The sequence below is a fragment of the Salmo salar genome, chromosome ssa02 (genome assembly GCF_905237065.1).
Source record: "Salmo salar chromosome ssa02, Ssal_v3.1, whole genome shotgun sequence".
Taxonomy (NCBI): domain Eukaryota; kingdom Metazoa; phylum Chordata; class Actinopteri; order Salmoniformes; family Salmonidae; genus Salmo; species Salmo salar.
Window position 1 is genome coordinate 83,716,446 of NC_059443.1, and position 27,970 is coordinate 83,744,415.

At 49.3% G+C, this 27,970-nt stretch overlaps 1 protein-coding gene across 1 annotated transcript; it reads left to right on the forward strand.

Annotated features, from left to right (window-relative positions):
- Window positions 1-370: 370 nt before the first annotated feature.
- On the forward strand, window positions 371-27,081 carry LOC106593434 (forkhead box protein K1). Its single transcript, XM_045711275.1, has 9 exons — window positions 371-1,182; window positions 3,669-3,881; window positions 18,887-19,064; window positions 19,199-19,345; window positions 20,125-20,318; window positions 20,735-20,913; window positions 21,372-21,656; window positions 23,410-23,589; window positions 23,746-27,081. Exons 1-9 carry the CDS (start codon window positions 752-754, stop codon window positions 23,967-23,969), a joined length of 2,031 nt encoding a protein of 676 aa, XP_045567231.1. The 5' UTR covers window positions 371-751; the 3' UTR covers window positions 23,970-27,081.
- The last annotated feature ends 889 nt before the right edge of the window (window positions 27,082-27,970 follow it).

The following is a 27,970-nucleotide window of genomic DNA, read 5'->3' on the forward strand; positions in this document are numbered from 1 at the left end:
TGGTCCCATTCCAAACTACTGATCCACTCTCCACACTTTCCAGTTCTCTTGTACTTTCCGCGTTTATAAACACAGTGTTGAGAATCTCTGGTCACGAAGTTCATCTCCTTCACACAGTGAAAAGTGCACCTTCATATTACGAACAAACAGTCGGGGATAGCAGTGACCAAACAAGTAATCCGCTCAAATTAAAAACATTTCTCATTCTGGCCCGGAACCAGTGCCATATGTCACGCACGTGTCGTCCGGTTCCTGGAAACGAGCATTAACCCTCTCTCGTCCAAAGCTTCCTTTTCCTGTTTAGAAACAAATAGACAAAAAAAACGATTTTTGAATCTTAAAATAATATTGATAAATATGATTATAATATGCCAAACATCTTCAATATACCATACTATTGGCCTAGTCCGGTAATTCTGGTCTTGAACAATGCTACAAATAAATAGCCCTAGTGGGTTATAGGATGGGGGTTTATTTATTAAGCAGCAACAGTGTGATGTTTACAGCTTCTCTTATCGGTGTTATTGGACCGAGGGGTCGAGACAACTTTTCCGAACTAACTCCATTTCCGGATCACACTCCTCATTCGCCCCGGGTCTTCGCCGCGGCCAGAATCCATGTTGTTTCTGTCTCTCTCCCACAGCGACAGAGCTAGTGAGCGGCCTGTCCAATAACCCTTCATGTTACTGGGACCTGTGTGTCTGAGAGTCGAGAGTGTGTTTGTATTCACCCCCCACCCCCCGAAAAGAAGATGGCAGACTTTCGGGACGACACCGGAGCTCGAGCCCTACTGGCCTTGCAATCTGCCCCGTGCAGCCCTGTTCGAGTCGGGGTGACCTCACCCGCATACCCTCCCAATTTCACCTTCTCGGGCTCTTCGGTGCTGAGCCGGGGCTGCGCAATGCCTCCTCGCCTCGCGTCTCCTCCTCGGGCCCTGGCCAGGCTCGAAGGCCGGGACTTTGATTTCGTCATGCGGCAGCGGACAGTGACTGTAGGCCGTAACTCGTCGCACGGCTCCGTGGACATAAACATGGGCCACTCCAGCTTCATCTCTCGGCGGCACCTCCAGATCACCTTCGAGGAGCCGTGCGGGTTTTCGTTGCGCTGTCTCGGCAAGAACGGGGTATTCGTGGACGGCGTGTTCCAAAGGAGAGGCGCGCCACCCCTGCAACTGCCCCGAGAGTAAGTTAGCAACATTAGCATGCTAGTTATGTTAAGCTAACTACATAAACAAACACCTGCCACATTCACATCTAGCTGGCTACTGTACGTTAGCAAGCTAACTTGTTGTCTACTCAATACATTCGCATTGAGAACCGACATTGAAAAATATAGCCAGAGTCTCCTAACTTGTTACCTACATTGGGAAGATACGAGCTAACTAATTGTTAGCTAAAGTGAATCCATTGCAGACGTGAACAGTCTTATGGAAGGTCTTTAGGAGACTGCACAGTGTAACTAAACTGAAACATTAGCCACATTTAGAATTAACTTGTGTTAGCTAGCTACTCACTGTATCTTAGTGGTTTGACGGACGGTGGTGGCGACATTGCGTCCCGTAAACACAGAATGTAAACAGTCACTCAAGTCAGCATGACGGCTATTTGCTATCCTATCAAATAAAAGTTTATTGGTCGGGTATACAGATTCGCAGGTGCAGCAAAATACGTGTTTCTAGCTCCAACAGGGCACTAATACATAGCAAGTAATAAAAAATAAAAAAACACATTATCCCCCCCAAAAAATATCTATGAAGGGGTTAATATATAAATTAATAATACATGGCCAAAAGTATGTGGACACCCCCTCAAATTAGTGGATTCGTTTATTTCAGCCACACCCGTTGCTGACAGGTGTGTAATAATCGAACACACAGCCATGCAATCTCCATAGACAAACATTACAGTAGAATGACCTTAGTGAAGAGCTTAGTGACTTTCAATGTGGCACCGTCATAGGATGCACCCTTTCCAACAAGTCAGTTTGTAAAATTTCTGCCCTGCTAGAGCTGCCCCAGTCAAATATAAGTGCTGTTATTGGGAAGTGGAAACGTCTAAGAGCAACAACGGCTCAGCCTCGAAGTGGTAGGACACAATTTTTAAATGTTATTCATTTCATCATTATTTAACTAGGCAAGTCAATTAAGAACAAATTCTAATTTACAATGACTGCCAAACCCTAACCTGGACAACTCTGGGCCAATTGTGCACCGTCCTATTGGACTCCCAATCACAGCTGGTTGTGATACAGCATGGAATCGAACCAGGGTCTGTAGTGACGCCTCCAGCACTGAGATGCAGTGCCTTAGACCACTGCGCCACTCGGGAGCCCAAGCTCACAGGAAGGGACCACTGAAGCGCACAGCGCTTACATTGTTTGTTGTTGTCTGTCCTCCGTTGCAACACTCACTACCGAGTTCCAAACTGCCTCTGGAAGCAATGTCACAAGAACTGTTCATCAGGAGCTTCATGAAGGGTTTCCATGGCTGAGCAGCCGCACACAAGCCTAAGATCACCGTGCCGCAGTGCCAAGCGTCAGCTGATCACACAGATGACAATACTGTTTTGTTTTTGTAATGAGGAATAGGATTCTTAATTTTGATGTCATCTAAAATCATTCAATGAATCGCATCAATTAGAGATGTATCTCGTCCTTTCCAATCACACACACATTTTGAAAGGAGAACAGGAATAGCTGCTATTCTTACCCAGGTATGTGTGTTTTAAAAAATTAGGTGTGAGGCAGGTACAGCTGCCAACGGAACTATTTGTCTGTCTGTGTGTGTGCAAAAGTCTGCCTGCCTGTCTCTGTCTATATAATAACCTGGTGCCACCAACTGAAGAACTTAGAGGCACCAGTACCACCAGGGGAAAATGTTAGTCTGGAGTCCTGTAACCAGGTGTGTTAAAAGGATCCGCCCCTCTTTTCTTTTTCTTTTTTTTCTTCTTCAATTTTCGCCTAAAATGACATTCCCAAATCTAACTGCCTGTCGCTCAGGACCTGAAGCAAGGATATGCATATTCTTCATACCATTTGAAAGGAAACACTTTGAAGTTTGTGGAAATGTGAAATGAATGTAGAAGAATATAACACATTAGTTGTTTTTTCTGTACCATATTTGAAATACAAGAGAGAGGCCATTTATCTAACTTAGGACTTTAAGCGCAATTTAGATTTTGGCCACTAAATGGCAGAAGGCCATGTGCACAGTTTTAGACTGATCCAATGAACCATGGCATTTCTGTTCAAGATGTTGTATCAAGACTGCCCAAATGTGCCTAATTGGTTTAATACATTTTGAAGTTCATAACTTTGCATTCTCCTCAAACAATAGCATGGCATTCTTTCACTGTAACAGCTACTGTAAATTGGACAGTGCAGTTAGATAAACACAAATTTAAGCTTTCTGACAATATCAGATATGTCTATGTCCTGGGAAATGTTCTTCTTACTTACAACCTCATGCTAATCACATTAGCCTACGTTAGCTCAACCGTCCCATGGGGGACCCACCGATTCTGTAGAGGTTAACTTATTGCTGGGTTGGAACCTAAGCCTGCACTAGCAGGAGTAGGAAGTGTTCTAATGAAGGGATGTCTAGTAACTGTAACATATAGTGAATTAAACAACACCATCTGTCTTCTTCCCTCTCTCCTCTCCTCTCCTAGATGTGTGTTCAGGTTCCCCAGTACAGTGATAAAAATCCAGTTCTCCTCTCTGTTGTCTGGGGAGGAGTTGAGAGAGGAGGAGCAGCGGTCTCCCCCGCCCCGCCTCACCCTCCTCCCCCACATCTCCCCCCTCAAGATCAGCATTCCCACAATGCACCATGATGACCTGCGACACCTGGTCAGCCCGCTGCCCTCTCCGACGGGGACCCTCAGGTGAGGAGACGCACCAACACGTCTGCTCACACACACACACGTTCAGAATCTCTGCATTGGCTTTAGTGGAGGCTCATGCCATGACACCGTAATTCGGGGAATTTCAGATTCTCCCTGATTGTCTAGTTTTATTTTGGTGATTGTTAGTTCTCAAACATGATCTTATTTCAATATATAGCTCTATCTTTTCTACGTACTTTATATCTGGTTTTAGTCGTTTAATTTTACAATGAAAACATTTCTCCGTTCTGAAAAATTATATATATTTATTATTATTTTCTTTACTGTTTGGACATAGGCACATGAAAACACTCGCCCAATACTATTTGAGTCAGAAAAAACCCCTGGAAAGAGAGGAAGTATTCCAGCATATTCCCTGTGTGTCTGTCTCCCCCTGGTGGTGTGTGTGTTGTCCTGCACCACGTGGGCCCTCTGGTGTCATAGTATGTGTACACAAGCCATATATGGCACGGCAGCCGCTAGTAGGCTCCTGATTGGTCCAACCTCAGGTTTTTTTCCGCCTGGGCCTGTGTGTTTTTCCTCCTGCTCTCCACTCACTGGTTTCCTTTTCAGAGCTCCCCCTTAGGCCCCCCCACACACACACACTCACTCACTCTCCCATACACACACTCACACACTCCCCCATACACACACACACCATACACACACCCCTTCCCTCGCTCCTATCGCACTGTGGCCTTTTTCAGGCTTGCTACTTTAGCTACTGTAACACCACCCCACAACAAGTAACACATACACACACACACACACACACACAACATACACACACTCTCAAAACAACACCATTGGACCTTCACATGGTAATAGGAGCCACTGATCTAGTTGGACAGGTTTATACTGTGTTTTTATATTCTCCCCTAACCTCCCCCTCTCCTTGGCAGTTCTCATGCTGACACTGTTGGGGGGGAGAGGAGGGGGGAGAGAGACGGAGAAGAGGAGGGATGTGTAGTGAGAGAAGGGGGCGGGGTGTGTGTGTGCTGTCGTTTTGTAGCAAAGATAAGGTTCTGAAAAAAGACATTGATTTATTAAAGAAAATGCATGAGTGAAGAAAAGGTTGAGAGGTTAGCTGTCAGGGGTTACAACCCTGTTAATTACCACTCTCTAGTTCTACAGTTGTGTAGTTTGGAGATTCCACAGTTCTAAACCTATTTACATAGTTCTACAGTTGTGTAGTTTGGAGGTTCCACAGTTCTAAACCTATTTACATAGTTCTACAGTTGTGTAGTTTGGAGGTTCCACAGTTCTAAACCTGTTTACATAGTTCTACAGTTTTTCTGTTCCAGTTAGTTCTAAGGTTGTTTGATTGGAGTTTTAACTGTTCTCTAGTTCAGTGTTTCCCATCCAGGGGTACTAGGACCTCTGGTGGTACTTGGCCTATCCACAGGAGGTACTTGAGAAGACTCATGGGACCATGGGCCTAAAATCTCAGGGCAGAGCAAAAATCAGTTGGTGGAACAGTTAAAAGATCTGGAACCACTGCTCTAGTTGTAGAGCTGTACTGCTCCAGTTAGTTCTACGGTTGTTTTGATTATAGTTCCAGTTAGTTCTACGGTTGTTTTGATTATAGCTCTATAGTTCCATTTAGTTCTACCGTTGTTTTGATTATAGCTCTATAGTTCCAGTTAGTTCTACCGTTGTTTTGATTATAGCTCTATAGTTCCAGTTAGTTCTACCGTTGTTTTGATTATAGCTCTATAGTTCCAGTTAGTTCTACCGTTGTTTTGATTATAGCTCTATAGTTCCAGTTAGTTCTACCGTTGTTTTGATTATAGCTCTATAGTTCCAGTTAGTTTTACGGTTGTTTGATTATAGTTCCAGTTAGTTTTAGGGTTGTTTGATTATAGCTCTATAGTTCCAGTTAGTTCTACGGTTGTTTGAATATAGTTCTATAGTTCCAGTTAGTTCTACGGTTGTTTTGATTATAGCTCTATAGCTCCAGTTAGTTCTACCGTTGTTTTGATTATAGCTCTATAGTTCCAGTTAGTTCTACCGTTGTTTTGATTATAGCTCTATAGTTCCAGTTAGTTCTACCGTTGTTTTGATTATAGCTCTATAGTTCCAGTTAGTTCTACCGCTGTTTTGATTATAGCTCTATAGTTCCAGTTAGTTCTACCGTTGTTTTGATTATAGCTCTATAGTTCCAGTTAGTTCTACCGCTGTTTTGATTATAGCTCTATAGTTCCAGTTAGTTCTACCGTTGTTTTGATTATAGCTCTATAGTTCCAGTTAGTTCTACCATTGTTTTGACTATAGCTCTATAGTTCCAGTTAGTTTTACGGTTGTTTGATTATAGTTCCAGTTAGTTTTAGGGTTGTTTGAATATAGTTCTATAGTTCCAGTTAGTTCTACCGTTGTTTTGAATATAGCTCTATAGTTCCAGTTAGTTCTACCGTTGTTTTGATTATAGCTCTATAGTTCCAGTTAGTTCTACAGTTGTTTTGATTATAGCTCTATAGTTCCAGTTAGTTTTACGGTTGTTTGATTATAGTTCCAGTTAGTTTTAGGGTTGTTTGAATATAGTTCTATAGTTCCAGTTAGTTCTACCGTTGTTTTGAATATAGCTCTATAGTTCCAGTTAGTTCTACCGTTGTTTTGAATATAGCTCTATAGTTCCAGTTAGTTCTACCGTTGTTTTGATTATAGCTCTATAGTTCCAGTTAGTTCTACAGTTGTTTTGATTATAGCTCTATAGTTCCAGTTAGTTCTACGGTTGTTTGATTGGAGTTCTATAGTTGTACAGTTTGATTTGAGTTTTATCTAACTTTTCCTGTCTATTTTCTTTCTCTCTCCTTTCATACGTCTTTCACTCTTCTTCTTCATCTCTCCTTCCTCTTCTTTTGTTTGAACCACCTGCAAACGCACATACACACTACAGCTTCTGAGCCAAAACAAACACACTCTCTCCCCTGGAAACCAGTGTTTACTTTACTGCCCAGAGGAGGGGCCTGTGTGTGTGTGGTCTTGGGATCTTTCCACTGTAAAGTAGGGATATACAGTGCCTTCAGAAAGTATTCAAACCACTTGACCTTTTACACATTTTGTTAACGTTAAAGCCTTATTCTAAATCGGATTAAATCATTTTTTTCCATCAATCTACACACAATACCCCATAATGACAAAGGGAAAACAGGTTTTTAGAAATGCTTGCAAAAAAAAAAAAACATTTACGTAAGTATTCAGACCCTTTCCTCAGTACTTTGTTGAAGCAGCTTTGGCATCGATGACAGCCTCAAGTCTTCTTGGTATGACTCTACAAGCTTGGCACACCTGTATTTGGGGAGTTTCTCTCATTCTTCTCTGCAGATCCTCTCAACCCCTGTCAGGTTGGATGGGGAGCGTCGCTGCACAGCTATTTTCAGGTCTCTCCAGAGATGTTTGATCCGGTTCAAGTCCGGGCTCTGGCTGGGCCACTCACAGTATTTGGTTATAAATGTAATGTTGCAGGGTGGCCAACCATTCTCCAGGAGATTCCAGCTGCTGGGGGTGCAGGCTTTTACTCCAGCCCTGCTCTAACACAATCACGTTGTAAAATATCAGCTGCTCAACAGGAACCTTGATAAGCTGACTGGTGTGTTTGAGCAGGGTTGGACCAAAAGCCTGCACACCCAGTATCTCTCCAGATGGAGGGTTGACGGACCACATGCGTTTTATACAGCAGCCAATCAGAGCAGTGTTTAACTCTGGGGCGGGGTGTTGTTAAGTGCCTTGCTCAAGGCCCCAATGGCAGGAGGTGGTGTATAATACATGAGATCAGACAGCAGCAGGAGATGGTGTATAATACATGGGATCAGACAGCAGCAGGAGATGGTGTCTAATACATGAGATCAGACAGCAGCAGGAAGATGGGGTCTAATACATGGGATCAGACAGCAGCAGAAGATGGTGTCTAATACATGAGATCAGACAGCAGCAGGAGGTGGTGTCTAATACATGAGATCAGACAGCAGCAGAAGATGGTGTCTAATACATGAGATCAGACAGCAGCAGAAGATGGGGTCTAATACATGGGATCAGACAGCAGCAGGAGGTGGTGTCTAATACATGGGATCAGACAGCAGTAGGAGATGGTGTCTAATACATGGGATCAGACAGCAGTAGGAGATGGTGTGTAATACATGGGATCAGACAGCAGCAGTAGGAGATGGTGTCTAATACATGTGATCAGACAGCAGTAGGAGATGGTGTATAATACATGGGATCAGACAGCAGCAGGAGATGGTGTCTAATACATGTGATCAGACAGCAGTAGGAGATGGTGTATAATACATGTGATCAGACAGCAGTAGGAGATGGTGTATAATACATGGGATCAGACAGCAGCAGGAGATGGTGTCTAATACATGTGATCAGACAGCAGTAGGAGATGGTGTATAATACATGGGATCAGACAGCAGCAGAAGATGGTGTATAATACATGGGATCAGACAGCAGTAGGAGATGGTGTATAATACATGGGATCAGACAGCAGCAGGAGATGGTGTCTAATACATGGGACCAGACAGCAGCAGCCTTCCATTGTCAACACCAGTGATAATATTGCAGGTTATTTAGTGAAGTGGTTCCTTGCATCATACAACACCATTTACAGGCTCCTTTTTGGCCCATGCTGTTACATACCTCTTTTTGGGGGGAAGTAAAAAAGTGATGTGTAAAAAATAAAGTCCTACTGTCTGAAGGAGAGGTGGATAACAAGTTAATTTCAAGCTCAGTGTTATAGTGGTGGTGGTGTCACCATGTGGTGGTAGTATAGTGGTGGTATTGGCACGGTGTGGGGTTATTGGCACGGTGTAGTGGGGGCGGGTAGTCTAGTGGTGTTATTGGCACTGGGGTAGTCTAGTGGTGGGTAGTCTAGTGGGGCGGGTAGTCTAGTGGTGGGTAGTCTAGTGGTGTTATTGGCACTGGGGTAGTCTAGTGGGGCGGGGTAGTCTAGTGGGGCGGGGTAGTCTAGTGGGGCGGGGTAGTCTAGTGGGCGGGGTAGTCTAGTGGTGTTATTGGTACTGGGGTAGTCTAGTGGGGCGGGTAGTCTAGTGGGGGCGGGTAGTCTAGTGGGGCGGGTAGTCTAGTGGGGCCGGTAGTCTAGTGGTGTTATTGGCACTGGGGTAGTCTAGTGGGGCGGGTAGTCTGGTGGGGCGGGTAGTCTAGTGGTGTTATTGGTACTGGGGTAGTCTAGTGGGGGCGGGTAGTCTGGTGGGGCGGGTAGTCTAGTGGTGTTATTGGTACTGGGGTAGTCTAGTGGGGCCGGGTAGTCTAGTGGGGCCGGGTAGTCTAGTGGGGCCGGGTAGTCTAGTGGGGCCGGGTAGTCTAGTGGGGCCGGGTAGTCTAGTGGTGTTATTGGCACTGGGGTAGTCTAGTGGGGCGGGTAGTCTAGTGGGGCGGGTAGTCTAGTGGTGTTATTGGTACTGGGGTAGTCTAGTGGGGCCGGGTAGTCTAGTGGGGCCGGGTAGTCTAGTGGGGCGGGTAGTCTAGTGGTGTTATTGGTACTGGGGTAGTCTAGTGGGGCGGGTAGTCTAGTGGGGCGGGTAGTCTAGTGGTGGGTAGTCTAGTGGTGTTATTGGTACTGGGGTAGTCTAGTGGGGCGGGTAGTCTAGTGGGGCGGGTAGTCTAGTGGGGCGGGTAGTCTAGTGGTGTTATTGACACTGGGGTAGTCTAGTGGGGCGGGGTAGTCTAGTGGGGCGGGTAGTCTAGTGGGGCGGGTAGTCTAGTGGTGTTATTGGTACTGGGGTAGTCTAGTGGGGCGGGTAGTCTAGTGGGGCGGGTAGTCTAGTGGGGCGGGTAGTCTAGTGGTGTTATTGGCACAGTGTGGGGTTATTTTAGTGGCGATAGTATGGTGGTGTTTTCATATTGTGGGGTTATGGTGACACCCAGAGGCCTCTTTCAGTATTACATATCACCAAGGTCCAAATAAATGAATCGGTAACACAGTGTAGGGCAGCGTACAGTAAATCTGCACAGTTCTTCCAGTACATGTGTTTTGTAAAATGTTCAGTGTAAAATGTTCAATGTAAAATGGTTAAAAGTAGTCCTAGGATTGTAATGGTTTGTTTAACTTTGAACTTTGAACTGGTGGTGGTATTGGCACGGTGTGGGGTTATTGGCACGGTGTAGGGGTTATTGGCACTGGGGTAGTCTAGTGGTGGGTAGTCTAGTGGGGCCGGGGTAGTCTAGTGGTGGGTAGTCTAGTGGGGCGGGTAGTCTAGTGGTGGGTAGTCTAGTGGTGTTATTGGTACTGGGGTAGTCTAGTGGGGGCGGGTAGTCTAGTGGGGCGGGTAGTCTAGTGGGTTATTGGCCGGGTAGTCTAGTGGGGCGGGTAGTCTAGTGGTGTTATTGGCACTGGGGTAGTCTAGTGGTGGGTAGTCTAGTGGTGGGTAGTCTAGTGGGGCGGGTAGTCTAGTGGTGGGTAGTCTAGTGGTGTTATTGGCACTGGGGTAGTCTCGTGGGGCGGGTAGTCTCGTGGGGCGGGTAGTCTCGTGGGGCGGGTAGTCTAGTGGGGCGGGTAGTCTAGTGGTGGGTAGTCTAGTGGTGTTATTGGCACTGGGGTAGTCTAGTGGGGCGGGTAGTCTAGTGGGGCGGGTTGTCTAGTGGGGCGGGTAGTATAGTGGTGGGTAGTCTAGTGGTGTTATTGGCACTGGGGTAGTCTAGTGGGGCGGGTAGTCTAGTGGGGCGGGTAGTCTAGTGGGGCGGGTAGTCTAGTGGTGTTATTGGTACTGGGGTAGTCTAGTGGGGCGGGTAGTCTAGTGGGGGCGGGTAGTCTAGTGGGGCGGGGTAGTCTAGTAGGGCGGGGTAGTCTAGTGGGGCGGGGTAGTCTAGTGGGGCGGGTAGTCTAGTGGTGTTATTGGCACTGGGGTAGTCTAGTGGTGGGTAGTCTAGTGGTGGGTAGTCTAGTGGGGCGGGTAGTCTAGTGGTGGGTAGTCTAGTGGTGTTATTGGCACTGGGGTAGTCTAGTGGGGCGGGTAGTCTAGTGGGGCGGGTAGTATAGTGGTGGGTAGTCTAGTGGTGTTATTGGTACTGGGGTAGTCTAGTGGGGCGGGTAGTCTAGTGGGGCGGGTAGTCTAGTGGGGCGGGTAGTCTAGTGGTGTTATTGGCACTGGGGTAGTCTAGTGGGGCGGGTAGTCTAGTGGGGCCGGGTAGTCTAGTGGGGCGGGTAGTCTAGTGGTGGGTAGTCTAGTGGTGTTATTGGTACTGGGGTAGTCTAGTGGGGACGGGTAGTCTAGTGGGGCGGGTAGTCTAGTGGGGGCTGGTAGTCTAGTGGGGCCGGGTAGTCTAGTGGTGTTATTGGCACTGGGGTAGTCTAGTGGGGCGGGTAGTCTAGTGGTGTTATTGGCACTGGGGTAGTCTAGTGGGGCGGGTAGTCTAGTGGGGCGGGTAGTCTAGTGGGGCGGGTAGTCTAGTGGTGGGTAGTCTAGTGGTGTTATTGGTACTGGGGTAGTCTAGTGGGGACGGGTAGTCTAGTGGGGGCGGGTAGTCTAGTGGGGGCTGGTAGTCTAGTGGGGCCGGGTAGTCTAGTGGTGTTATTGGCACTGGGGTAGTCTAGTGGGGCGGGTAGTCTAGTGGGGCGGGTAGTCTAGTGGGGCGGGTAGTCTAGTGGTGTTATTGGTACTGGGGTAGTCTAGTGGGGCGGGTAGTCTAGTGGGGCGGGGTAGTCTAGTGGGGCGGGGTAGTCTAGTGGGGCGGGGTAGTCTAGTGGGGCGGGGTAGTCTAGTGGGGCGGGTAGTCTAGTGGGGCGGGTAGTCTAGTGGTGTTATTGGCACTGGGGTAGTCTAGTGGGCGGGTAGTCTAGTGGGGCGGGTAGTCTAGTGGTGGGTAGTCTAGTGGTGTTATTGGCACTGGGGTAGTCTAGTGGGGCGGGTAGTCTAGTGGTGGGTAGTCTAGTGGTGTTATTGGCACTGGGGTAGTCTAGTGGGGCCGGGTAGTCTAGTGGTGTTATTGGCACTGGGGTAGTCTAGTGGGGCGGGTAGTCTAGTGGGGCGGGTAGTCTAGTGGTGTTATTGGTACTGGGGTAGTCTAGTGGGGCCGGTAGTCTAGTGGGGCGGGTTGTCTAGTGGTGTTATTGGCACGGTGTGGTGTTATTGACACGGGTAGTCTAGTGGGGCGGGGTAGTCTAGTGGGGCGGGGTAGTCTAGTGGGGCGGGGTAGTCTAGTAGGGCGGGTAGTCTAGTGGGGCGGGTAGTCTAGTGGTGTTATTGGTACTGGGGTAGTCTAGTGGGGCGGGTAGTCTAGTGGGGCGGGTAGTCTAGTGGGGCGGGTAGTCTAGTGGTGTTATTGGTACTGGGGTAGTCTAGTGGGGCGGGTAGTCTAGTGGGGCCGGGTAGTCTAGTGGGGCCGGGTAGTCTAGTGGGGCGGGTAGTCTAGTGGGGCGGGTAGTCTAGTGGTGTTATTGGTACTGGGGTAGTCTAGTGGGGCGGGGTAGTCTAGTGGGGCGGGGTAGTCTAGTGGGGCGGGTAGTCTAGTGGGGCGGGTAGTCTAGTGGTGGGTAGTCTAGTGGTGTTATTGGCACTGGGGTAGTCTAGTGGGGCGGGGTAGTCTAGTGGGGCGGGGTAGTCTAGTGGGGCGGGTAGTCTAGTGGGGCGGGTAGTCTAGTGGGGCGGGTAGTCTAGTGGGGCGGGTAGTCTAGTGGGGCGGGTAGTCTAGTGGTGTTATTGGCACTGGGGTAGTCTAGTGGGGCGGGGTAGTCTAGTGGGGCGGGTAGTCTAGTGGGGCGGGTAGTCTAGTGGTGTTATTGGTACTGGGGTAGTCTAGTGGGGCGGGTAGTCTAGTGGGGCGGGTAGTCTAGTGGTGTTATTGGTACTGGGGTAGTCTAGTGGGGGCGGGTAATCGAGTGGGGCCGGGTAGTCTAGTGGGGCCGGGTAGTCTAGTGGGGCGGGTAGTCTAGTGGGGCGGGTAGTCTAGTGGTGTTATTGGTACTGGGGTAGTCTAGTGGGGCGGGTAGTCTAGTGGGGCCGGGTAGTCTAGTGGGGCGGGTAGTCTAGTGGGGCCGGGTAGTCTAGTGGGGCCTGGTAGTCTAGTGGGGCGGGTAGTCTAGTGGGGCGGGTAGTCTAGTGGTGTTATTGGTACTGGGGTAGTCTAGTGGGGCGGGGTAGTCTAGTGGGGCGGGTAGTCTAGTGGGGCGGGTAGTCTAGTGGTGGGTAGTCTAGTGGTGTTTTTGGTACTGGGGTAGTCTAGTGGGGCGGGTAGTCTAGTGGGGCGGGTAGTCTAGTGGGGCGGGTAGTCTAGTGGTGTTATTGGTACTGGGGTAGTCTAGTGGGGCGGGTAGTCTAGTGGGGCGGGTAGTCTAGTGGGGCGGGTAGTCTAGTGGTGTTATTGACACTGGGGTAGTCTAGTGGGGCGGGGTAGTCTAGTGGGGCGGGGTAGTCTAGTGGGGCGGGGTAGTCTAGTGGTGTTATTGGTACTGGGGTAGTCTAGTGGGGCGGGTAGTCTAGTGGTGTTATTGGTCTGGGGTAGTCTAGTGGGGCGGGTAGTCTAGTGGGGCGGGTAGTCTAGTGGGGCGGGTAGTCTAGTGGTGTTATTGGCACAGTGTGGGGTTATTTTAGTGGCGATAGTATGGTTGTGTTTTCATATTGTGGGGTTATGGTGACACCCAGAGGCCTCTTTCAGTATTACATATCACCAAGGTCCAAATAAATGAATCGGTAACACAGTGTAGGGCAGCGTACAGTAAATCTGCACAGTTCTTCCAGTACATGTGTTTTGTAAAATGTTCAGTGTAAAATGTTCAATGTAAAATGGTTAAAAGTAGTCCTAGGATTGTAATGGTTTGTTTAACTTTGAACTTTGAACTGGTGGTGGTATTGGCACGGTGTGGGGTTATTGGCACTGTATAGGGGTTATTGGCACTGGGGTAGTCTAGTGGTGGGTAGTCTAGTGGGGCCGGGGTAGTCTAGTGGTGGGTAGTCTAGTTGGGCGGGTAGTCTAGTGGTGGGTAGTCTAGTGGTGTTATTGGTACTGGGGTAGTCTAGTGGGGGCGGGTAGTCTAGTGGGGGCGGGTAGTCTAGTGGTGTTATTGGCACTGGGGTAGTCTAGTGGTGGGTAGTCTAGTGGTGGGTAGTCTAGTGGGGCGGGTAGTCTAGTGGTGGGTAGTCTAGTGGTGTTATTGGCACTGGGGTAGTCTAGTGGGACGGGTAGTCTAGTGGGGCGGGTAGTCTAGTGGGGCGGGTAGTCTAGTGGGGCGGGTAGTATAGTGGTGGGTAGTCTAGTGGTGTTATTGGTACTGGGGTAGTCTAGTGGGGGCGGGTAGTCTAGTGGGGCGGGTAGTCTAGTGGGGCGGGTAGTCTAGTGGGGCCGGGTAGTCTAGTGGTGTTATTGGCACTGGGGTAGTCTAGTGGGGCGGGTAGTCTAGTGGGGCGGGTAGTCTAGTGGTGTTATTGGTACTGGGGTAGTCTAGTGGGGCGGGTAGTCTAGTGGGGGTGGGTAGTCTAGTGGGGCGGGGTAGTCTAGTGGGGCGGCGTAGTCTAGTGGTGTTATTGGCACTGGGGTAGTCTAGTGGGGCGGGTAGTCTAGTGGGGCGGGTAGTCTAGTGGGGCGGGTAGTCTAGTGGTGTTATTGGTACTGGGGTAGTCTAGTGGGGCGGGTAGTCTAGTGGGGCGGGTAGTCTAGTGGGGCGGGGTAGTCTAGTGGGGCGGGTAGTCTAGTGGTGTTATTGGCACTGGGGTAGTCTAGTGGGGCGGGTAGTCTAGTGGGGCGGGTAGTCTAGTGGGGCGGGTAGTCTAGTGGTGTTATTGGTACTGGGGTAGTCTAGTGGGCGGGTAGTCTAGTGGGGCGGGTAGTCTAGTGGGGCGGGTAGTCTAGTGGGGCGGGTAGTCTAGTGGTGTTATTGGCACGGTAGTGGTGTTATTGACACTGGGGTAGTCTAGTGGGGCGGGGTAGTCTAGTGGGGCGGGGTAGTCTAGTGGGGCGGGGTAGTCTAGTGGGGCGGGTAGTCTAGTGGGGCGGGTAGTCTAGTGGTGTTATTGGTACTGGGGTAGTCTAGTGGTGCGGTAGTCTAGTGGGGCGGGTAGTCTAGTGGTGTTTTGGTCTGGGGTAGTCTAGTGGGGCGGGTAGTCTAGTGGGGCACTGGGGTAGTCTAGTGGGGCGGGTAGTCTAGTGGGGCGGGTAGTCTAGTGGTGTTATTGGTACTGGGGTAGTCTAGTGGGGCGGGTAGTCTAGTGGGGCGGGTAGTCTAGTGGGGCGGGTAGTCTAGTGGGGCGGGTAGTCTAGTGGGGCGGGTAGTCTAGTGGGGCGTGGTAGTCTAGTGGGGCGGGTAGTCTAGTGGGCGGGTGTGTGGTGTTATTGATACTGGGGTAGTCTAGTGGGGCGGGGTAGTCTAGTGGGGCGGGGTAGTCTAGTGGGGCGGGGTAGTCTAGTGGGGCGGGGTAGTCTAGTGGGCGGGTAGTCTAGTGGTGTTATTGGTACTGGGGTAGTCTAGTGGGGCGGGTAGTCTAGTGGGGCGGGTAGTCTAGTGGTGTTATTGGTACTGGGGTAGTCTAGTGGGGCGGGTAGTCTAGTGGGGCGGGTAGTCTAGTGGGGCGGGTAGTCTAGTGGTGTTAGCGGGGTAGTCTAGTGGGCGGGGTAGTCTAGTGGGGCGGGTAGTCTAGTGGTGTTTGGTACTGGGGTAGTCTAGTGGGGCGGGTAGTCTAGTGGGGCGGGTAGTCTAGTGGTGTTATTGGTACTGGGGTAGTCTAGTGGGGCGGGTAGTCTAGTGGGGCGGGTAGTCTAGTGGGGCGGGTAGTCTAGTGGGGCGGGTAGTCTAGTGGGGCGGGTAGTCTAGTGGTGTTGTGATTGACACTGGGGTAGTCTAGTGGGGCGGGGTAGTCTAGTGGGGCGGGGTAGTCTAGTGGGGCGGGGTAGTCTAGTGGTGTTATTGGTACTGGGGTAGTCTAGTGGGGCGGGTAGTCTAGTGGGCGGGTAGTCTAGTGGGGCGGGTAGTCTAGTGGGGCCGGGTAGTCTAGTGGTGTTATTGGCACAGTGTGGGGTTATTTTTGTGGCGATAGTATGGTTGTGTTTTCATATTGTGGGGTTATGGTGACACCCAGAGGCCTCTTTCAGTATTACATATCACCAAGGTCCAAATGAATGAATCGGTAACACAGTGTAGGGCAGCGTACAGTAAATCTGCACAGTTCTTCCAGTACATGTGTTTTGTAAAATGTTCAGTGTAAAATGTTCAATGTAAAATGGTTAAAAGTAGTCCTAGGATTGTAATGGTTTGTTTAACTTTGAACTTTGAACTGGTGGTGGTATTGGCACGGTGTGGGGTTATTGGCACTGTGTAGAGGTTATTGGCACTGGGGTAGTCTAGTGGTGGGTAGTCTAGTGGGGCCGGGGTAGTCTAGTGGTGGGTAGTCTAGTTGGGCGGGTAGTCTAGTGGTGGGTAGTCTAGTGGTGTCATTGGAACTGGGGTAGTCTAGTGGGGGCGGAGTCTAGTGGGGCGGGTAGTCTAGTGGGGCGGGTAGTCTAGTGGTGTTATTGGCACTGGGGTAGTCTAGTGGTGGGTAGTCTAGTGGTGGGTAGTCTAGTGGGGCGGGTAGTCTAGTGGTGGGTAGTCTAGTGGTGTTATTGGCACTGGGGTAGTCTCGTGGGGCGGGTAGTCTCGTGGGGCGGGTAGTCTAGTGGTGGGTAGTCTAGTGGTGGGTAGTCTAGTGGGGCGGGTAGTCTAGTGGTGGGTAGTCTAGTGGTGGGTAGTCTAGTGGTGTTATTGGCACTGGGGTAGTCTAGTGGGGCGGGTAGTCTAGTGGGGCGGGTAGTCTAGTGGGGCGGGTAGTATAGTGGTGGGTAGTCTAGTGGTGTTATTGGTACTGGGGTAGTCTAGTGGGGGCGGGTAGTCTAGTGGGGGCGGGTAGTCTAGTGGGGGCGGGTAGTCTAGTGGGGCCGGGTAGTCTAGTGGTGTTATTGGCACTGGGGTAGTCTAGTGGGGCGGGTAGTCTAGTGGGGCGGGTAGTCTAGTGGTGTTATTGGTACTGGGGTAGTCTAGTGGGGCGGGTAGTCTAGTGGGGCGGGTAGTCTAGTGGGGCGGGTAGTCTAGTGGTGTTATTGGCACTGGGGTAGTCTAGTGGGGCGGGTAGTCTAGTGGGGCGGGTAGTCTAGTGGTGTTATTGGTACTGGGGTAGTCTAGTGGGGCGGGTAGTCTAGTGGGGCGGGTAGTCTAGTGGGCGGGTAGTCTAGTGGGGCGGGTAGTCTAGTGGGGCGGGTAGTCTAGTGGGGCGGGTAGTCTAGTGGGGCGGGTAGTCTAGTGGTGTTATTGGAACTGGGGTAGTCTAGTGGGGCGGGTAGTCTAGTGGGGCGGGTAGTCTAGTGGTGGGTAGTCTAGTGGTGTTATTGGCACTGGGGTAGTCTAGTGGGGCGGGTAGTCTAGTGGGGCGGGTAGTCTAGTGGGGGGTAGTCTAGTGGTGTTATTGGTACTGGGGTAGTCTAGTTGGGGCGGGTAGTCTAGTGGGGCGGGTAGTCTAGTGGGGCGGGTAGTCTAGTGGGGCGGGTAGTCTAGTGGTGTTATTGGCACTGGGGTAGTCTAGTGGGGCGGGTAGTCTAGTGGGGCGGGTAGTCTAGTGGTGTTATTGGTACTGGGGTAGTCTAGTGGGTGGTTAGTCTAGTGGGGCGGGGTAGTCTAGTGGGGCGGGTAGTCTAGTGGGGCGGGTAGTCTAGTGGTGTTATTGGCACGGTGTGGTGTTATTGACACTGGGGTAGTCTAGTGGGGCGGGGTAGTCTAGTGGGGCGGGGTAGTCTAGTGGGGCGGGTAGTCTGGTGGGGCGGGTAGTCTAGTGGTGTTATTGGTACTGGGGTAGTCTAGTGGTGGGTAGTCTAGTGGTGGGTAGTCTAGTGGTGGGTGTCTAGTGGGGCGGGTAGTCTAGTGGTGGGTAGTCTAGTGGTGTTATTGGCACTGGGGTAGTCTAGTGGGGCGGGTAGTCTAGTGGGGCGGGTAGTAAGTGGGGTAGTCTAGTGGTGTTATTGGTACTGGGGTAGTCTAGTGGGGCCGGGTAGTCTAGTGGGGCGGGTAGTCTAGTGGGGCGGGTAGTCTAGTGGTGTTATTGGCACTGGGGTAGTCTAGTGGGGCGGGTAGTCTAGTGGGGCGGGTAGTCTAGTGGGCGGGTAGTCTAGTGGTGTTATTGGTACTGGGGTAGTCTAGTGGGGCGGGTAGTCTAGTGGGGCGGGTAGTCTAGTGGGGCGGGGTAGTCTAGTGGGCGGGGTAGTCTAGTGGGGCGGGTAGTCTAGTGGTGTTATTGGCACGTGTGGTGTTTACTGGGGTAGTCTAGTGGGGCGGGGTAGTCTAGTGGGGCGGGGTAGTCTAGTGGGGCGGGGTAGTCTAGTGGGGCGGGGTAGTCTAGTGGGGCGGGGTAGTCTAGTGTGGCGGGGTAGTCTAGTGGGGCGGGTAGTCTAGTGGTGTTATTGGTACTGGGGTAGTCTAGTGGGGCGGGTAGTCTAGTGGGGCGGGTAGTCTAGTGGTGTTATTGGTACTGGGGTAGTCTAGTGGGGCGGGGTAGTCTAGTGGGGCGGGGTAGTCTAGTGGGGCGGGGTAGTCTAGTGGGGCGGGGTAGTCTAGTGGGCGGGTAGTCTAGTGGTGTTATTGGTACTGGGGTAGTCTAGTGGGGCGGGTAGTCTAGTGGGGCGGGTAGTCTAGTGGGGCGGGTAGTCTAGTGGTGTTATTGGCACAGTGTGGGGTTATTTTAGTGGCGATAGTATGGTGGTGTTTTCATATTGTGGGGTTATGGTGACACCCAGAGGCCTCTTTCAGTATTACATATCACCAAGGTCCAAATAAATGAATCGGTAACACAGTGTAGGGCTGCGTACAGTAAATCTGCACAGTTCTTCCAGTACATGTGTTTTGTAAAATGTTCAGTGTAAAATGTTCAGTGTAAAATGGTTAAAAGTAGTCCTAGGATTGTAATGGTTTGTTTAACTTTGAACTCAATGGTTTCTGTTTGACATTTTTAAGTAAAAAAAATGATGGGTCTATCCGTTAGGTGGAATTCAATTCTAGATCTTACTCTCTTTCCTCCTCTCATCCTCCTCTCCAGTGTTCCTAACTCGTGCCCGGCCAGTCCAAGGGGTGCGGGGTCATCAGGTTATCGCTACGGACGCAACGTGACCTCTGACCTCCAGCTGGCTGCGGAGTTCGCTGCCAAGGCTGTCTCCGAGCAACAGAGGGGCATTGCCGAGCAACATGGAGAGTCCGGCGGAGGAGACAGCCCCAAGGTATACCTCACTCTGTGTGTGTGTGTGTGTGTGTGTGTGTGTGTGTGTGTGTGTGTGTGTGTGTGTGTGTGTGTGTGTGTGTGTGTGTGTGTGTGTGTGTGTCTATATTAACCCCTCTCTCCTGTCTTATCCAGGATGAATCTAAGCCTCCCTACTCGTACGCCCAGTTGATAGTCCAGGCCATCTCTTCAGCACCAGACAGACAGCTGACCCTGTCTGGAATCTACACACACATCACCAAACACTATCCCTACTATCGCACTGCTGACAAGGGCTGGCAGGTAACTAGACACATCACCTACCCCTACTACCAGGTAACTAGACACATCACCTACCCCCACTACCGGGTAACTAGACACATCACCTACCCCTACTACCAGGTAACTAGACACATCACCTACCCCCACTACCGGGTAACTAGACACATCACCTACCCCTACTACCAGGTAACTAGACACATCACCTACCACTACTACCAGGTAACTAGACACATCACCTACCCCCACTACCGGGTAACTAGACACATCACCTACCCCTACTACCGGGTAACTAGACACATCACCTACCCCTACTACCGGGTAACTAGACACATCACCTACCCCTACTACCGGGTAACTAGACACATCACCTACCCCTTCTACCAGGTAACTAGACACATCACCTACCACTACTACCAGGTAACTAGACACATCACCTACCCCTACTACCGGGTAACTAGACACATCACCTACCCCTACTACCGGGTAACTAGACACATCACCTACCCCCACTACCGGGTAACTAGACACATCACCTACCCCCACTACCGGGTAACTAGACACATCACCTACCCCCACTACCGGGTAACTAGACACATCTCCTACCCCCACTACCGGGTAACTAGACACATCACCTACCCCCACTACCGGGTAACTAGACACATCACCTACCCCCACTACCGGGTAACTAGACACATCACCTACCCCCACTACCGGGTAACTAGACACATCACCTACCCCCACTACCGGGTAACTAGACACATCACCTACCCCCAACTATCCCCCCTTTCCTCTGTTCCCAGAACTCGATCCGCCACAACCTTTCTCTGAACCGTTACTTCCTGAAGGTGGCTCGTAGCCAGGAGGAGCCTGGGAAAGGTAGTTTCTGGCGTGTGGACTCGGCCTCAGAGGGCAAGCTGGTGGAACAAGCCTTCAGGAAGAGACGGCAGAGGGGCGTGGCCTGCTTCCGCACGCCGTTCGGACCGCTCTCATCCAGGTACGACCCCTGACATCAGACCCCTCACCTTTAGCTAATCAAGGTCGTGAAGAGGAAATGGTTAGTAGAACCAGGTGTGTTAGTGCAGGGTTGTTGTAAAAGCCTGCTTATACAGTAGCCTCTCTTCAGACCCTCCTCCTTGATGTAGTGACTTGTAAACCCTCAGTTAAACAGTTATAATCTGTCTGTTTCTGTTTAACTCTCTCTCTCTCGCTCTCGCTCTCGTTTGATTGGATAGAACAAAGTAAGTCTATCTAGCTCGCAATAAGGTGTGTCTCAAACAATCCTGGAGTGCGTGTTTGCTCTTCGCTCTCACCTTTTGAAAAGTCTCAGTCTGAGAGGAGTGTGTTTTACTGGGAGGGCGGTGTGTTTACAGTGTGTTAATGCCCTAACCATCTCCCCCTCCCCCCCTCTAGGAGTGCCCCAGCCTCCCCCACCCACCAGGGTCTCCTCTCCCCTCCCTCCAGTGGTCTTCAGACCCCAGAGTGTCTCTCTAGAGAGGGGTCTCCTCTGTCTCACGACCACCCTCACCATCACGACCTGGCTCACAAACTGGCCTCCGTACCAGAGTACAGATATACACAGAGCGCCCCAGGTAGGAACACATCTACACCATAAACTATCCTCCTCACCAGATACAGAGCTCCCCAGGTAGGAACACATCTACACCATAAACTATCCTCCTCACCAGATACAGAGCTCCCCAGGTAGGAACACATCTACACCATAAACTATCCTCCTCACCAGATACAGAGCTCCCCAGGTAGGAACACATCTACACCATAAACTATCCTCCTCACCAGATACAGAGCTCCCCAGGTAGGAACACATCTACACCATAAACTATCCTCCTCACCAGATACAGAGCTCCCCAGGTAGGAACACATCTACACCATAAACTATCATCCTCACCAGATACAGAGCTCCCCAGGTAGGAACACATCTACACCATAAACTATCCTCCTCACCAGATACAGAGCTCCCCAGGTAGGAACACATGTACAGATGCTCAGACAACTAAAGACCGTGTTTGTGTTCTCACACCCCCCCCAGGTTCTCCAGTACATGGCCAGCCTGTGATCATGGCCGCCCCGCCCCACCCCCTGCCCTCAGGGATGGGTAAACCCCTAACCTTGTTCTCAGGCCCCGGAGTCGCTGGGGGACAGACCCTCCACATGCTGCAGAGCCCCCCCAACACCCTCACCATGCTCCGTCTGGTCACCACGGCTACGGCCTCCCACCCCCCAAACGGGTACATCCTCACCCCCGGCGGGGGGCAGAGTCATGGTAATACCGGCGCTGGCCAGCAGGGAGCAGAGGGCACCAGCGAGCAGAGAGGTACGGCTAGATTGTGACCCAATTCCAAATGGACCCCTAGACCCTTCAATCTGAGAGGATTTGACCGGTGCTGGTAATATGGCAATAGTTCTACCTTGCCCTCTGATAGGCTAGGTAGAAATTTAAACCATATTGCTTACACCAATCAAATCCTTTGAAATCTCCACAAGTGTATTTTGCTGAAGGTCAAGGGTTCCTTATGTGTCTGATGCATAAAGTGACATAACCGGTGCCTTTGGGAAGTATTCAGACCCCTTGACTTTTTCCACATTTTATTATGTTACAGCCTTATTCTAAAATGGATTAAAAAAATACTCTGTCTTCACACAATACCCCATAATGACATCACAATACCCCATAATGACATCGCAATACCCCATAATGACATCACAATACCCCATAATGACATCACAATACCCATAATGAGAAAGCGAAAACCGTTTTTAGCATTTGTGCAAATGTGAATATATATGGTCTGAGTACTTTCACTGTATGTCCTACATATTTCTCCCCCAGACATGAGAGATATATATTTACATTGTCTTGTACTTTCTTTTCTTTTTTCACATTTTGTTTTCCAGCTGCTGTTTGTTTTTATGAGGTCAATATGGTCGGTACTGGATTATTTTATACACCTATTTATGTCCCCTTTATTTTGGTGGCAAGGAAAAAGTCAATTTTGATTTTATTCAAAATCGGGCTTTTCGTTGCCACCAAAATAAAAGGGGACGTAAATAGGTGTATAAAATAATCCAGTACCTACTTTTTCCTATTTATATATGCAACAATTTCAAAGATTTTACTGAGTTACAGTTCATATGAGGAAATTAGTCATTTGAAATAAAATCCTGGATTTCACATGACTGGGAATACAGATATGCATCTGTTGGTCACAGATACCAGACATTTTTTTTAAGGTAAGTATGCAGGCCATGGAAGAACTGGGACATTTTCATCTTCCAGGAATTGTGTATAGATCCTTGTAACATGGGGCCGTACATTATCATGCTGAAACAACATGAGGTGATGGCTTCTCCAGCATACCAGTGGCCATTGAAGGTCAGCATTTGCCCACTGAAGTCGGTTACGACGCCTAACTGCACTCAGGTCAAGACCCTGGTGTGGACGACGACCACGCAGATGAGCTTCTCTGAGACCGTTTCGGACAGTTTGTGCAGAAATTCTTTGGCTGTGCAAACCTACAGTTCCATCAGCTGTCCGGGTGGCTGGTCTCAGACGATCCCGCAGGTGAAGAGGTCCTGGGCTGGCGTGGTTACACGTGGCCTGTAGTTGTGAGGCTGGCTTCCTCACATTGGAGGTGGCTTATGATAGAGAAATTAACATTCAATTCTCTGGCAACAGCTCTGGCGGACATTCCTGCCGTCAGCATGCCAATTGCATGCACCCTCAACTTGACTTCTGTGGCATTGTGATGTAACAAAACAGCACATTTTAGTGTCCTTTTATTGTCCCCAGCACAAGGTGCACCTGTGTAATGATCATGCTGTTTAATCAGCTTCTTGATATGCCACACCTGTCAGGTGGATGGATTATCTTGACAAAGGAGAAATGCTCAATAACAGCGACGAAAACAAATTTGTGCACAACATTTTATAGCTTTTTTTGTACGTATGAAACATTTCTGGAATCTTCTTTATTTCAGCTTCATGAAACGTGGGACCAACACTTTACATGTTGCTTTATATTGGTGTTCAGTGTATATTAATATATATGTGTTATATTTGTCCCCCAGATGCGCAGCAGCAGAATAGGGAGCGAGTGATCCAGTCGTTGGAGGGAGCTCAGCAGGGGGGTCAGGGGTCAGAGGGGCATGGCCTATCTCTGGGGCTGCACCAACTTCCTGTCCGCCCTGTCACTCAGAACGGCAAACACACTGCCGTCGCCACGGCTACCAGCGTTGCCAACCCTTACGGTACGGCTACCTTAGCAACCAGTGTTATTGTTTTTGTTGACATGGTTGATATGTTAATATCATTGATGTATGGTAAGTTATGTTTCATTATGGTGATGTATTGACTCTGTCCTTCCTTTCTCCTCTTCCTCCCCTTCCTCCCACCCCCACCCCCAGCTCTGACCAGTCCTCTCCAGATCCTGGCAGCCCAGGCCTCCAGCTCCCCCCCAGCCCTGGTGAGCAGACAGCCCAGCGCGGGGCCTGATGTTGGGCCGGAGGTGCCAGGCGACCCCCAGGCTAAGAGGCCTAAGATGGAGGAGGACGGGGCGGCTCCTCCCATTCAGCAGCAGCAGCCAGTCATCGTGGCCATGAGTTCTCAGCCACACGACAACAGGAAGTAGAACTGCTGAACTCTAACCCCTGACCTGGTGTCTAGAGGAGGAGCCTCTCTGGGTGAACCATCTCACCAGTCTGACCCCTGGGTCCCAGTGTCTGCTGGTTCACCCTCTGATCCCTCACCTCTAACCTCCTACTGATAGCTGTCACTGAACTCTCACTGATCAGTCATCCATAATTGGTATTGATTAATAACTGCCAGTGATCAATAAGCCTGTCCCTGACCTTTAACCCCTGACGCCAGATCTCCCTCTGTAGTGCCATTTGAGACGCACGCCCCCAAGGTGTCACCAGGTAGATAAAGGCTTGCATCCCAAATGGCACCCTATTCCCTACATAGTGTACTGCTTTAGACCAGGACCCTATTCCCTACATAGTGTACTGCTTCAGAGACCAGAGCCCTATTCCCTACATAGTGTACTGCTTCAGACCAGAGCCCTATTCCCTACATAGTGTACTGCTTCAGACCAAGGTTTGAGGTAAGGACCAGCAGGCACTGTGGCCCAGGAGAGGAGGGGCCCTGCAGAACCTGTTGTGTGTGTGTTCTCCTGCTCTGTAGCGGAGGGAGGAGAGGAGAGGGGCCCTGCAGGACCCGTTGTGTGTGTTCTCCTGCTCTGTAGCGGAGGAGGGAGGAGAGGAGAGGGGCCCTGCAGGATCCAGTGTGTGTTCTCCTGCTCTGTAGCGGAGGAGATGAGAGGGGCCCTGCAGGATCCAGTGTGTGTTCTCCTGCTCTGTAGCGGAGGAGAGGAGGGAGGAGAGGAGAGGGGCCCTGCAGGACCCGGTATGTGTTCTCCTGCTCTGTAGCGGAGGGAGGAGAGGAGGCTAACCTAATTTAGACGGTCTGATTGTGTTTCTTTAATTTCATCATTAGAAGGTGCTGAGTTCTAACCTGGGTCAACTACACACACTGCAAATACTCTGTACTATACTATAATACTCTGTACTATAATACTCTGTACTATACTATAATACTCTGTGCTATAATACTCTGTACTATACTATAATGCTCTGGACCATACTATAATACTCTGTACTACTCTGTAGTATACTATAATGCTATAATACACTGTACTATGCTATAATACTCTACTATAATACTCTGTTGTGCTCTACCGACTGAGCCCCACAGAACACAGCACACCTGATTCAACTAATTATCAAGGCTCTGATTGTGTGAATCAGGTGAGCTATCTCAGAGCTACAACAACATGGTGAAATGGCTCGGGTCCACGAGGAGAGGTTGGAGAACCACTGCTATAGTGTGTGACCCAGCTGTGGGTCCCAGCTGTGTGTGTGTGTGACCCAGCTGTGGGTCCCAGCTGTGTGTGTGTGTGACCCAACTGTGGGTCCCAGGTGTGGATCTCAGCTGTGTGTGTGTGACCCAGGTGTGGATCTCAGCTGTGTGACCCAGGTGTGGATCTCAGCTGTGTGTGTGACCCAGGTGTGGATCTCAGCTGTATGTGTGTGACCCAGGTGTGGATCTCAGCTGTATGTGTGTACAGTAATTTTTTTTAGCATTTTCATGATCATTTTATCCCTTAAAAAGCCTTAAATGTTTCTATTGTTTTTTTGTTGTTTATCTAGGGAGCTTTTACTTTTTGACATTAAAGAATGTTTTTAATGTTAAAGAGGAAGACTTTTATTTTGTAACATTGCAAACTGCTTCACAACAGGACTTTTATTTTGTAACGTTGCAGACTGCTTCAGAACAGGACTTTTTTATTTTGTAACGTTGCAGAGAGAAGCGCGTTTCAGATCAGGACATGGTGTTTGACTGCAGGGAAGGAGGTAGAACCTTCTGGAAGTCTGCTTCCCTAATGGCATCCTGTTCCCTACATAATGCACTACTTCAGACCTCCAGGAGGTTATAACTTCTACCTCCCTTCCCTGCAGTTACAAACACCATGTCCTGATCTGAAACGCGCTTCTATCTGCAACGTTACAAAATAAAAAGACTGTGATACTCTGTAAACAGGAAGAACCTTTTTGTCAGGGGAATTGAAGGGTGGGACCAACTCAACATAACTACACAGCTACAATTATAACTTAAAAAAATAAAAAATAATAATCTAACTCTCCCTTTCTTTCTCTAACTCTGTCCTGTTTTACTCCTCACCCTCTGTTTCTAACCTTCTCTCTGACTCTTTAGTCTATAGTGTCTGCTGTAGCCTAGTAGTTGTCCCCTTGTCCCTCCCTAGTGTTCTAGTCTCAGCAGTAGAGTGCTGGTCCAGAGGTGGTTCTACTAATGGAATTAGAATGTACTCGATTCTATTCCTCAGCTTTAGCCTGTCTGTTCTAACTAATCAGGACACCATTTTTGTAACACTTCACAATGTTTTTTTTTTGGTTTTCTCATCTGCTGATCACAAGTCTTTATATAAAATCTATGATTGTTGCACAAAAACCAACATTAAAAAAAAAACTAAAAAAACTGCTAAACGAAAGCTATTTCAAGGTGGGTTGAAACCATGGTGTTTAAAAGGTGGGTTGAAACCATGGTGTTTAAAAGGTGGGTTGAAACCATGGTGTTTAAAAGGTGGGTTGAAACCATGGTGTTTAAAAGGTGGGTTGAAACCATGGTGTTTAAAAGGTGGGTTGAGACCATGGTGTTTAAAAGGTGGGTTGAGACCATGGTGTTTAAAAGGTGGGTTGAAACCATGGTGTTTAAAAGGTGGGTTGAGACCATGGTGTTTAAAAGGTGGGTTGAAACCATGGTGTTTAAAAGGTGGGTTGAAACCATGGTGTTTAAAAGGTGGGTTGAAACCATGGTGTTTAAAAGGTGGGTTGAAACCATGGTGTTTAAAAGGTGGGTTGAAACCATGGTGTTTAAAAGGTGGGTTGAGACCATGGTGTTTAAAAGGTGGGTTGAGACCATGGTGTTTAAAAGGTGGGTTGAGCCCATGGTGTTTAAAAGGTGGGTTGAGACCATGGTGTTTAAAAGGTGGGTTGAGACCATGGTGTTTAAAAGGTGGGTTGAAACCATGTTATGTTTTTTGCTGAAAGTATTTTGCTATTCTATTAAATCCTACTTTTTGGGGGGGGAGAAGAAAAGTATATGTATTTTAAAATGTTTGATCTGTTTTAAAATTTGTAGCACAAATAAAATTCTCTCATTGATCTGCTGTGTCCAGCAGTCTTTTTACATTTTTATTTTATTTACATTAACTATAGCGCAAATCACTATACAGCTGAAAACACAGCTTTTAAAAGCATTTTCCTAGATGTCTGCGGAGATGGCATTCATGTTAACAGCTGTACATGGCAGCTGTACAAGTGACCCTTCAAAGTGCATTATCGTGAGCCGTGCGTCTAGAACCATAGCTGGCATTGAATCCCGACCTTCTAGTTTACTTTTTTTTTTCGAAAATAATGCAGACAAAGAGACGTTGTCACTTCCTGTCAACAGTTTATTAATATTCAATAATCCTGTGGTGCTAAGAGTATAACTATTGAAAAGTCATCAGACATGCTGCATGTATGAAACATGGACTGGTACAAACCATTACACTACGAAGTACAAATACAAGGTTAAATAATGGCATTTATGTGTAGACAGATGCACATGAGGATATTGGCTTTATCTGCAAAACACTGAATCTTCTTCAGTACCCGTTTTATACCTGCTGCTGATCTTGTCCACATTCTGATTGTTCCTACGTCATTTTTTTTCTTCTCCCAGGTATGGACGATTTTAAAAGAGGTGATTGTGATCCGATCTTTCTGACCAGCTGCTGAGGTAGTCAGGGAGACGTATCTTTACGTTAAGAGTGTAAACAGATCTGGATTATCAAACTTTTAAATCATTGGCAGGTGGCACCATTGACTCTAGGTATCGCTTTACGCTGAAATAAACAAAAGCCATTGGTAAGATTAGAACCTGTGACCTTCTGGTCCCTATTCCAATGCCTTGTCCACTGGGCCAGCAGGGGGGGGGGGGGCCTTGTCTACTGGGCCAGCAGAGGGGAGGGCCTTGTCCACTGGGCCAGCAGGGGGGGGGGGCCTTGTC

Coding starts and splice junctions, on each gene's coding strand:
- LOC106593434 (XM_045711275.1), top strand. CDS start 752: ATGGCAGACTTTCGGGACGACACCGGAGCTCGAGCCCTACTGGCCTTG. Junction 3,882..18,886: donor TCTCCGACGGGGACCCTCAG/GTGAGGAGACGC, acceptor CCTCCTCTCCAG/TGTTCCTAACTCGTGCCCGG. Junction 20,914..21,371: donor ATATACACAGAGCGCCCCAG/GTAGGAACACAT, acceptor CACCCCCCCCAG/GTTCTCCAGTACATGGCCAG.